Source organism: Epinephelus lanceolatus, chromosome 19 (genome assembly GCF_041903045.1).
Source record: "Epinephelus lanceolatus isolate andai-2023 chromosome 19, ASM4190304v1, whole genome shotgun sequence".
Lineage (NCBI taxonomy): Eukaryota > Metazoa > Chordata > Actinopteri > Perciformes > Serranidae > Epinephelus > Epinephelus lanceolatus.
The window spans coordinates 41363760-41376804 of record NC_135752.1 but is presented as its reverse complement, the minus strand read 5'-3'; the positions used below and the strand labels follow the sequence as shown (position 1 = coordinate 41376804).

The 13045-nt window shown below is 45.2% G+C and overlaps 1 protein-coding gene across 1 annotated transcript; it reads left to right on the top strand.

Moving 5' to 3' along the window:
• Positions 1 to 5124: 5124 nt before the first annotated feature.
• Positions 5125 to 11338, top strand: LOC144458754 (uncharacterized). The gene is made up of 5 exons (XM_078162096.1): positions 5125 to 5452; positions 6281 to 6403; positions 6950 to 7059; positions 7687 to 7965; positions 8037 to 11338. Exons 1-5 carry the CDS (start codon positions 5140 to 5142, stop codon positions 11250 to 11252), a joined length of 4041 nt encoding a protein of 1346 aa, XP_078018222.1. The 5' UTR covers positions 5125 to 5139; the 3' UTR covers positions 11253 to 11338.
• Positions 11339 to 13045: the final 1707 nt, after the last annotated feature.

The window sequence follows — 13045 nt, the reverse complement described above, 5'->3', positions numbered from 1 at the left end:
TTAAAGTGTTGCCAACCATACAGCCTGTCTTACTGTATTTAACCATGTTCACATATGAAAGACAAGCAGACTGAATGGCGTCCTGTTGAACAGGAAATGGTTCAGATACAGAGCACCTCCATCTAACCTGCACAGACTGATGATCCATGTAGGGAGCCCTCTACCATTATCACTCCTCAGGATTAATACTATCAAACAGTGACGTGTTTAAAAGCAAACTGGTCATTACTGGTCGTGATGTCACCAACCTGCTCAGGAGGATTCTCTCCTGGACGCTGCCTGAGGCTGGAGGCCTCCAGACCCCAGAGTCCAGAGGCCAGACCTCCTGCTGTCACTTTCAACATGTCATCACATTTATTATAATCAATATAACTTGAGTTAATATCAGATCATCTTCTGACCTCTGACCTCTCATATCTGGACTTTATCTCCTGCTGACGTCAAGGACCCACCCCCTCCAACCAAATCTCACTCATTAACAAACAAGCAAACAAACAGGGCAGACACAGTTTGTATCTTTCACTGATTCTTGAGAGTAGGGACAAAATATGTCCTACATAGAAAAGTTTAATTTATATCAAAAATGAAGAAATTCATCATGATTGACACACTTACAAAGTTAAATCTAAAGGAACTGTATATACCTATGTGATTTTTAGAATATACTTTTTTATCTTTTTGGGGAAAGTTTGTTTAAATGTGTGGTTAGAAGGTCCATGTTATTGCACTTGTCCTCAGCAAGAGGTCACAATATTGACCATCCCAAAAAACTTTTAAAAAGCTCTACAATTATGAAAACATATATATCAAATAAAAAAGACGGGGTTTAAATATGAAAAACAATGCATGAAGTGAACGTCAAACAATAGTTTCCATAAAAATCTGCCTATCAAAGTTGTGTCCTCAGTTTCTGTCAACTCCGTCAGATTTTTTCATAAGACTCATTAAATCAGGAAATAGCATGGTCAGCTATATCCCTGAGGACCCCTTTTCATCTCCCTACCTGTGGTGAATGCAACACTACCACACATGCTCTGGTACGTTTTACATTTTTTGATATTTTAGACAAACAATGTCAATATTCCTATGGTCACAGCTGGACCATGTCAATACCATCTTTCTGTTAAGATACTTTTTTTAAACCACAGTGGATTGAATTTAAGCATTTTAGTGAGGTTACTGGGACAGCTAGCAACTGAGGAAAAACTAGCTAGCTGCATTGTGCAATACATGTTTTGGTGGGAAAATACATGCCCTTACGTCAACTCCGTCAGACGTCAACTCTGTCAGGTTCTATGTCTGACGGAGTTGACAAATCCACCAATAAGCTCTTAATGTGCTAATATAATATTATTTGTGAATAAAATGTTATTTCAGGGTTTTATTTACACATAAATGTATATACATAGCATGCATTACATTATTTAACCATACACATCTGACTTGTAGAGAATTATTATTGTGTAACGTGTTACTTTCCCAGCACTTTAATATATATATATTTATATATGTAGAGACAGAGATAGAGAGAGAGAGATGAGAAGCCAGTGTGTAGATTTTCACAACATCTGGTTATATAAACTACATACTGCACCTTGAGGATTTTACATCCATCCATCCATCAATCGGTCAATCATGTCAAGTAAATAAAAATCTGATTCTGTTGTCTTATTCTAGTACATTTTTCATTATTTCAGTTTGTATTGTAGGAAAGCATGGCTAGACAGAAATTGTCAGTTGAGGAGCAAAGGAGAAGAAATAGAGAGTACCAGCGAAAGAGAAGAGAAAAATTAAACAGTGACCAAGAGAGCAAACATGCTATGCAAGAGAAGGAAAGACAATTTAAGATCACACCCAGTATGAAGTAGGCAGTGCAGGGCAATCACACACCCAACACACCCACCCACTCACACCTAACCACACACACGCACACACACACACACACACACACGCCACTTTAAAAAGAAGATGACTACTGACAAAGGGGGAAAGGTGGTGTAGGGGAGGAGGGCCCCTGGTTTCCCTTATTGTTTTTTTGATAGTTGGAAACGGTGTATGTGCAATTATTGGTGCAGATTACCATAACAATTGTGCATTTTGTAATAAAAGCATCAAATTTGGTTCACTTATAGCCAAAGACATGGAGAAAAAAAATAGATGTGGAGCCACCGTGAATTTTCAATATGGCAGCCAATTTTCAACATGGCCACCACTGACAACTGTTTTTAGATCAAACTTCATATTAATGATAGATATTATGTGATAGAAGCATCACATTTGGTACAGTTATAGCCAAAGACATGTAGAAAAAAATTAGATATGGAGTCATCATGGATTTTTAATACGCATTGACAACTGCTTTAAGATCAATTTTCATATTAACGATGGATATTATGTGATATTGAGGATATAAGTTGAATTTATCTACCATACATAGCACTTGGGAACCATCATTTGGATAAGACATTTTTCAAGATGGCAGCAAACTCCCACAAAATGGTAGCTGCAATACAGCTGCATAGACTCGTCTGATTTGGATGATCTTTGTGTCAATTCATATATTTTTTATGAATCTGAATTCAAATTATGAACTTCAGAATCGTTCAGAAGCTGCAATTCAAGACTCAAAATGTGTGATAAGAATAACTGTCTAAGTAGGTCCAGTGCGGGAAAGTCTATTCAGCACTCCCCTTCACAGTAACAGAGAGCTGTGCACTCTAAGGCAGCTTTTTTGCACTTGCACTTCCTAACACAACCCTTCTTACATTGGCAGGAGACAAGTTCATAGCTGGCCTGGCCTGCATCTGGTAGGCATGCCCAGAAGGGTGCAGTAGCCCTCAGATGTCTTAGACCAGCCCCATCTACATGGTGAAAGTAGTTGTGGTGTGGACACCAGCATCTGGCCCCACACATGCCCTCCTTGGTAAACTGTTCTCTTCACATGCTCCTCTAGGGCAGCCTTTGTCGGAGGGATTGACAGCACATTGTGCCTCTTCACAAATAACTTCCTCCTTGCAGTGTCTATTTCTGTGCATGGGCTGGTTCGGTCATAGAGCAGTATGACAAACCTCTTGATCGTAGCCATTACCTCCTGTGGTATGTCATCTGGGGCAGAGGATAGTTTTAACAGGGCATGTGTAAGCTCTGGAAAGACAGTCCATACAGCCCAGGCAGAAAACCCTTTCCAGGTCCAAATGCCAACCAAAGCTCGTCTTCTGGCTGGAGACCCTGAGCAACTGCCACAGCCAGCACCACATCAGTATCAACAGTTTGTATCGTTATTTTCTGATGGCCATGTCTTGCTGCATGGGCCACATGTAATAACATGCGACTATCAGCTTCCTCGTGTGTACGTGGAGCAGTTGAGGACAGATCTTGAAGTGGTGGCTTGCTGAGGACTTCTACACCATTTGTGACAACAAGCTGTTTATTCTCCTGCACAAACTCCACAAGTGGAGCATCTGAGATTAAGGTGAACAATTCAGTCTTATTGCTGTCAACTCTGAGAAAGCTTTGCCAGTTCCTGGGAAGGCGTGCAGAGCCTACCACACGTCTCTGCACGCCTTCCCCACGCTTTGCTCTTGTGGCAGCTTTCAAGGACTCAGACAAGTAGCGGTCCCACACCAGATCAAGCCTGGTCACATGTCCAAATTTTCTGTTGAGATATGGAATGAAAATCTCTTGGGCGTACTCATCGAAGGTCTTTACAGATGTTGGTTTGAGCATCTGGATGTTGGCTGCCCCATCTACGATAGTGCAGATAACCTTGGGGCCATCAGAATATGCACTATGAACATCTTCCAGGCATGAAAGAAGATCACTCTTCATTCCGAAGCGAAGGCCTCCCCCTTCAGATAGCGCTGGGGGACATGGCTGGTTCTCGTCCCATTTTGAATGGCCACCATATTGAAAATTCATGATGTCTCCACATCTAATTTTTTTCTACATGTCTTTGGCTATAACTGTACCAAATGTGATGGTTCTATCACATAATATCTATCGTTAATATGAAGTTTGATCTAAAAACAGTTGTCAATGGCCACCATATTGAAAATTCATGATGTCTCCACATCTAATTTTTTTCTACAGGTCTCTGGCTATAACTGTAATGAATTTGATGCTTCTGTCACATAATATTCATAGTTAATATGGAATTTGATCTAAAAACAGTTGTGGCTGGCATCCATTTTGGAAAATGGCTGCCATGGCCGCCATATTGAAAATCCATGATGGCTCCACATCTAATTCTTTTCTATATGTCTTTGGCTATACGTGTACCAAATTTGACGCTTTTATCACAAAATGCACAATTGCTATGGAATGTCTAGTTAAGCTGCACCACTAAATATGTTTATTATAATTTGCTTTACAGTAAGTTCAATACTCTAATAACAAGGAGTAGTTTTAGTAGTAGTGTTCAAAAAGCACATTTGTTTAATAATCAGCAATGCACACACATTTTTCATCAACACCGTCAGATCTTCATCAACACCGTCAGATCTTCATCAACACCGTCAGATCTTCATCAACACCATCACATGTATGTTTTTGTTAATTTTTTGGGAAAAACATTCTTCCTTCAGTTTATGTTGTTTTTTGTAATAAAGGACCATCTGATCTACATCCTCTTATGTCTTATTTATTTAAGGAATTTGTTTTTACAATATTGAAATTAAAAACAAAGTTAAGTTTATATTCACAACTTAAGTTTATATATTGTATTTTATTACATATCAGAGTAACTAAACACTATTACAACAACATACTTCAGAACTTTAGATTCTTGCTGGAATGGAAGAATTAAAATAGTATACTTTTTAGTGTGTCTGACGGAGTTGACACAAATCCAGTTCTGAAGGGAAACATGTTTATTTGTTAAAAATGTGTTTTTATTAAGAACCTGTTCCTTTACATGGTTAAATAGCTAAGACCTTTCTCTGCGGAAACATATAACTCTAATTAATATAGTGTGAATTTTTAAAAAAAGTTTTTTAAAACGTGTTTTGTCCCGACTCTCAAGAATCAGTGCTTTATTTTGATGAAACTCTTTAAGTAACTTTATTTGATCAAATCAGATGAGCCCGCACGTGCGAACTCAGCGGCTCAGCTTCCGGTTGTAATGATCCAATCACGGTGCAGATGAGCACAGGTGTGTGTGCAGCCTTCTTAAGCCTGCTGCAGCCTGCAGCGGCTATTCGGTGGTTCCCGGCAGAGCGGAGCACGTTGGCGGCTCCCGGACAAGTGATGATGATGATGATGATGATGATGATGATGGCCTGGGTTTGGATCAGTTCGGTGACTCTAGCCCGCCTCAACACGGCACAGGAACCGCACCGGGACGCGGACGGAGCTCTGGCCAGCCTGGAGCCGCTGTTCCCGGACATTGAACCGCCGGAGGAGTCGCTCAGCCGCGGAGGGTTTGTCCCGGTGCCGGTGTGGAGGTTCGTTAAAGGTAAGAACACACACACACACACGCACACACACCTGAGATGAACAGGAGGATGAATAAGTGAACTCTGCTCACATTCCGCTCTCATTTTCACATCATCCAAAGTTTCCTTTTTATTGGCTTTTATCGGTTCATGACGTCACTTTAAATTCTCTACGTATTAAACCGAATTAATCAGAATGACCACACACGAGGAGAATCTGTAGATTATTAAATGTTTCAGGAATTATTATTATTAATAATAATAATAATAATTATTATTATTATTATTATTATTATAATAATAATAATAATAATAATAATAATAATAATAATAATAATAATAATAATAATAATAAAAATAATAAAATATTATTATTATTATTAATAATAATAATAATAATAATAATAATAATAATAATAATAATAATAATAATAATAAAAATAAAAATAATAAAATATTATTATTATTATTAATAATAATAATAATAATAATAATAATAATAATAATAATAATAATAATAATAATAAAAAATAATAATAATAATAATAATAATAATAAATAATAATAATAATAATAATAATAAAAATAATAATAATAATAATAATAATAAAAAAATATTATTATTATTATTATTATTATTATTATTATTATTATTATTATTATTATTCCTCATTTACTACATATTGAAACATAAAATTTAGGAGCCCTCAGTATGAGTGGTGACCTGTGGCACTAACAGGTCAGTCTGTCACCATCAGACTCCAACAGCTGATCAGTCAGTGCAAAGATCTGTTTGTGTTTGTGACGTGATTAATTTCACACTCTCCGCTGATGTGTTGTTGTGTCAGTGTTGGAGCGCGGCGGCGATGATGGAGAGGTGGCGGACCTGGGGCAGCCTCAGTACCGCTGCAGTGACGGATCACTGTCTGTTCGCCTGTCGCTCATCAGACACTCTGCTGTCAGTCTGGAGGGTGAGTTTGATTCGTTCACCATCTGTAACGTCATCAGTGTTCATGTTGTGGTGGGTCAGAAACACCTGACTCCTCCCACAGGAGGAAGCTGTGACACGGCGCTGTGCGTGTCCACTGAAGAAAACGGTTGGTTATTAAACACATGATTCCAGGAAGCATTCAGTAAATAACTGTTACTACAGGAAGTGACCAGTCAGCACTGACGCAACACAGGCACAGAACCTGATTGGTCCTTGAGTGTTTTCAGAGTCCTGATTGGCTCACAGGTGGAACCTTACAGAACCAAGTTAGTTTGATTTTGGAGACCAAACCTTTTGGTTGTGTTTTTTTTTAAGTCCAAAAATACATAAAACTTAAATCATAATAAGCTGTCGCAGAAAACACTGAATAAATGGGAGAAACTGCGGGTTGTCTCGCCCTCACGTGCTTTATGTCCTCAGGTTGTCACATGTTGTCATCTCATGTCAGAGTTTTGTCCCAGCAGACTGAACGCCCCCTGCAGGACCGCTAGAACCACAGACCTCAGTTTGTCATGTGTCTCCACAGACAGGACGAGGCTGCTGTCCCTGCAGGATGGATGTCAGGCTTCTCTTTGGACCTTTAGACCCTGGCTGCTAATAAACGTCCCATATACCAGCTGCCACATGGAATTATGGGTAAAACTATTCCAACACCTTTGTTGTTACTACTCACTGCACCAGAGTCACTGCACCCAGCTCTGCACCATAAAAATACTCTGATTACTGTTACCAATCGCTGCACTTTGGTGCATTAAAGACAAACTCTCCTTCAGACAACTTTGTTAGGTTATTGCACTTTTTAAATTGTTCCCTCTTTCCAGAGAAATGCGCACATTTTTTTTCACCCCATGATTCTTCCAGATGTAGGTATTTGGCAGATTCAATGAATTGTTGAATAAAACTGCAGATTTATAAATAAACCAGTGTTTATTGAGGGCTGAGAATGGCACCATGAATCTCAATGTATTTCTGTACTGTTGGCGCTAAAACAATCAGTTGATAGATTCTTCATAAATATTGTGGTCATATCTGAGTCACTGGTTCAGATGTTCAGTTCCTCAGTCACCTTCATCGCAGTCAGCTGAATCTGTTTTGGGTTTGGAACAGTCGGACGGACAGAATGAGACAATGAAAGACGTCACTCTGAGCTCTGGGGAATCCTGACGCGCTTTTCCATTTCTTGAAGCTGCAGCCAGAAGACTGTTGGCGGCTGAGAAAGAGCATAACTGGATATGTTCCTGTTGACTTTTTTTTTTCCTACAGGTTTCTAACGGATCATGGTTTCACCAGCTGAGACTGCGTTACTTCGACCATCTGCTGCAGGAGACTGTGACTGGTGTGGCTGCCTGCGAGAATCCTGCAACTTCGCTGCAACTGGCGCCGCCGTTGGTGACCTGCAGATCAACAGATGTGATTGTGAAACTGCCTTTTGGAGCAAGACTGAGAAGAGTAAAAGCTCTTGGTAAAGACGGTGTACTTGGGAAGACAGTCACAACGAGCTCAGGTACCACGTACGTGCAGATAGCGGCACCAGCGAACATGGTAAGGAATGTCTGAAACATGATCTGGTTCGTAAATATTCAGGTGATGGCTGATAACCGAATGTTTTACAGGAATCCACTTTTGAAATGATTTACGCCAACTCCGCTGGGGAAATGTCTGCAACGCTGGTGGCATGTTTCAACACAGCAACACAAAGAGGGCGGGATCGTCCCCGAAGAGCTCTGGATGAACCCAACCTGTGGGAGCTTTGGAACTTTCAGGAGGTTCCTGTTGAACCATTCCAGCCAGAAGTGACCACGACGACCCCTGATTCAGCAGTAGTGACCACAAAACCAGTAACCACACAGTCGGCTGACACAGGAATCTCTGAGCTATGGGGGTTTGACATAATTCCTGATGGACCATTTTCTGGCGACCAACCCCCCAGAGCTGCAACCACAACTAAAGCCTCCACCACCAGCACTGCTCCACCTTGCAAAAGCACTGCTCCAACGACCACCAGTACGACTCCACCTTGCAAAAGCACTGCTCCAACGACCACCAGTACGGCTCCACCTTGCAAAAGGACCGCTCCAACGACCACCAGTACGGCTCCAACGACCACCAGTACGACTCCACCTTGCAAAAGCACTGCTCCAACGACCACCAGTACGGCTCCAACGACCACCAGTACGGCTCCAACGACCACCAGTACGGCTCCAACGACCACCAGTACGGCTCCAACGACCACCAGTACGGCTCCAACGACCACCAGTACGGCTCCAACGACCACTGCCGCCTCTTCGACCACCACTGCCGCCTCTTCGACCACAACTGCCGCCTCTTCGACCACAACTGCCGCCTCTTCGACCACAACTGCCGCCTCTTCGACCACAACTGCCATCTCCTCCACCACAACTGCCGCCGCCTCCTCCACCACAACTGGCGCCTCTTCCACCACAACTGGCATCTCCTCCACCACAACTGCTGCCTCTTCCACCACAACTGCTGCCTCTTCCACCACAACTGCCGCCTCTTCCACCACAACTGCTGCCTCTTCCACCACAACTGCCGCCTCTTCCACCACAACTGCTGCCTCTTCCACCACAACTGCTGCCTCTTCCACCACAACTGCCGCCTCTTCCACCACAACTGCTGCCTCTTCCACCACAACTGCTGCCTCTTCCACCACAACTGCCGCCTCTTCCACCACAACTGCCGCCTCTTCCACCACAACTGCCGCCTCTTCGACCACAACTGCCGCCTCTTCGACCACAACTGCCGCCTCCTCCACCACAACTGGCGCCTCTTCCACCACAACTGGCGCCTCTTCCACCACAACTGGCGCCTCCTCCACCACAACTGCTGCCTCTTCCACCACAACTGCTGCCTCTTCCACCACAACTGCCGCCTCTTCCACCACAACTGCCGCCTCTTCCACCACAACTGCCGCCTCCTCCACCACAACTGCCGCCTCCTCCACCACAACTGCCGCCTCCTCCACCACAACTGCCGCCTCCTCCACCACAACTGCCGCCTCCTCCACCACAACTGCCGCCTCTTCCACCACAACTGCCGCCTCTTCCACCACAACTGCCGCCTCTTCCACCACAACTGCCGCCTCTTCCACCACAACTGGTGCCTCCTCCACCACAACTGGCGCCTCTTCCACCACAACTGGCGCCTCTTCCACCACAACTGGCGCCTCTTCCACCACAACTGGCGCCTCCTCCACCACAACTGGCGCCTCCTCCACCACAACTGCTGCCTCCTCCACCACAACTGCTGCCTCCTCCACCACAACTGCTGCCTCCTCCACCACAACTGCTGCCTCCTCCACCACAACTGGCGCCTCCTCCACCACAACTGGCGCCTCCTCCACCACAACTGGCATCTCCTCCACCACAACTGGCATCTCCTCCACCACAACTGGCATCTCCTCCACCACAACTGGCATCTCCTCCACCACAACTGGCATCTCCTCCACCACAACTGCTGCCTCCTCCACCACAACTGCTGCCTCCTCCACCACAACTGCCGCCTCTTCCACCACAACTGCCGCCTCTTCCACCACAACTGCTGCCTCCTCCACCACAACTGCTGCCTCTTCCACCACAACTGCTGCCTCTTCCACCACAACTGCTGCCTCCTCCACCACAACTGCTGCCTCCTCCACCACAACTGCTGCCTCTTCCACCACAACTGGCATCTCCTCCACCACAACTGGCGCCTCTTCCACCACAACTGGCGCCTCTTCCACCACAACTGGCGCCTCTTCCACCACAACTGGCGCCTCTTCCACCACAACTGGCGCCTCCTCCACCACAACTGCTGCCTCCTCCACCACAACTGCTGCCTCCTCCACCACAACTGCTGCCTCCTCCACCACAACTGCTGCCTCTTCCACCACAACTGGCGCCTCTTCGACCACAACTGCTGCCTCTTCGACCACAACTGCTGCCTCTTCGACCACAACTGCTGCCTCTTCGACCACAACTGCTGCCTCTTCCACCACAACTGCTGCCTCTTCCACCACAACTGCCGCCTCTTCCACCACAACTGCCGCCTCTTCCACCACAACTGCTGCCTCTTCCACCACAACTGCTGCCTCTTCCACCACAACTGCTGCCTCTTCCACCACAACTGCTGCCTCTTCCACCACAACTGCTGCCTCTTCCACCACAACTGCTGCCTCTTCCACCACAACTGCTGCCTCTTCCACCACAACTGGCATCTCCTCCACCACAACTGCTGCCTCTTCCACCACAACTGGCATCTCCTCCACCACAACTGCTGCCTCTTCCACCACAACTGCCGCCTCTTCCACCACAACTGGCGCCTCTTCCACCACAACTGGCGCCTCTTCCACCACAACTGGCGCCTCTTCCACCACAACTGGCGCCTCTTCCACCACAACTGGCGCCTCTTCCACCACAACTGGCGCCTCTTCCACCACAACTGCTGCCTCTTCCACCACAACTGCTGCCTCTTCCACCACAACTGGCGCCTCTTCCACCACAACTGGCGCCTCTTCCACCACAACTGGCGCCTCTTCCACCACAACTGGCGCCTCTTCCACCACAACTGCTGCCTCTTCCACCACAACTGGCGCCTCTTCCACCACAACTGGCGCCTCTTCCACCACAACTGGCGCCTCTTCCACCACAACTGGCGCCTCTTCCACCACAACTGCTGCCTCTTCCACCACAACTGCTGCCTCTTCCACCACAACTGGCATCTCCTCCACCACAACTGCCGCCTCTTCCACCACAACTGGCGCCTCTTCCACCACAACTGGCGCCTCTTCCACCACAACTGGCGCCTCCTCCACCACAACTGGCGCCTAGAAAGGTGGTGATTCCCACCCTCCCATCGACTCCCTCAAACCCTCTCCCTGTCTTGTTTCTAATAAAGCAACATTTTGTTCTAACTGAAGTCTGATTATGTGTCTTTCTATAATTTGACATCAAACCAAAGGTTTAAGTGAGATTCTGTGACTTCAGGAAAACAAACTAACGTGTTGGCAGATGGCGGCTGACATCTGATCATCCCACTGGAGTCATTTATCCACCTGATGACTATGGGTTAGTTAAAACTGAAACTAGATTTAATAACTGAACCAATCAACAGGCAGCTGCGAGGAACAAGCTTCAGTCTGAGTGTTCTCCCTGCACTGCAGAGATCAAGTAGAAAACCTGGAGACCCGGCAGAGCTGCTGTCAGTGTTTGTTATGGGACTGCTTTAAAGGTAGTACTTGGAGCTGATGAGCTCATCACATGGTGCTGCAGAGATAGAATTCATTAAAATACCGGCACTGTCACCGCCATTACAGGTTATCACTCAACATCACGTTTAAGAAGACCGCTGCAGTATTTGGTGTTATTGGTTCCAGTAGGTGTGAAGATTATTTTTATGGGCTTTTTTGCCTTTAATGACAGGACAAAGTGAAATGGGGAGACAGAGAGAATGGGGACTGACATGCAGCAAAGGGCCGCGAGCCGGACTTGAGGCCGCTGCAGCGAGGCAATGCCTCTGTACATGGGGCGCCAGCACTATCCACTACGCTACCGACGCCCCATGTGTGAGGATCTTTGACAGGATACACCTCAAAGCTGTCCTTCATAAAGATCGATTCGTGTTTAGCTAAGCCGCGGGGAGTTCGTCGCTCACAACCCCGCAAAATTGATTTGATTGATTGAAAAAGACACGATTGGAAAAAGAAAAAGCCTATCAAGACAATCAGAAATCAGCCATTTTTGATCACTGCAAAAGAGGGAACCACATAATGAACTGGGAGGTGGCCAGAGTCATCAATTGTATTTATAAAGCCCAATATCACAAATCACAATTTGCCTCACAGGGCTTTACAGCATACGACATCCCTCTGTCCTTATGACCCTCACAGCTGATCAGGAAAAACTCCCCAAAAAACCCTTTAACGGGGAAAAACAGATCAACATAATAAAGAGGATAATCGTTTCCAATGCTGGATCATGGAGGCAGCGGTTATAAGGAAGCGGGCCCGCAGGACTATGAACCGGGATGAGGGAGCATATATGTTGTCACATACCTGGAGTGCCGTCCTCGAGGAGCGACCTGACAGCAGGAGTTGTAGTTGCCCTGTTAAATTTGACAGGCCACTACGCCTCCGCAACATCAGCTGATATAAGGCACGTCACCAATGACAGCTGGTGACACTTCTGAAGAAGATGGAAGACATCCGTCGAATCATGTCAAGGTAAAACAAACCTCATCTTGTCTGATATAAAAGAAAAACACTAACAGTAAAAGCATTTGGTTTTCATTCAATCTTTGTTTCATAGTTGATGATGATGGTCCTCCCGCAGTTCCCCTTCCTCTTTCAAGCCTTACCAACTTCAATTCCTCCACAAAGTTTTAAAAGACGGACTGTAATGATAACTAATTTTATTTGGAATAAGAAAAAGGATTAAATGCACCGCCACCGACCGCAGCGACGTCAACTTCAGACTATTCAACATCCGTTCTCTCATGGGCAAAGGACAACTCCTTCAGGACCTCCTCCTCGTAAGTTTGACTTTCTCTGTCTAACAGGGACGTGGCAACAACCCAATGACTTTTCCCAACTGAACGAGTCCACTCCACATGGCTTTGTTTACAC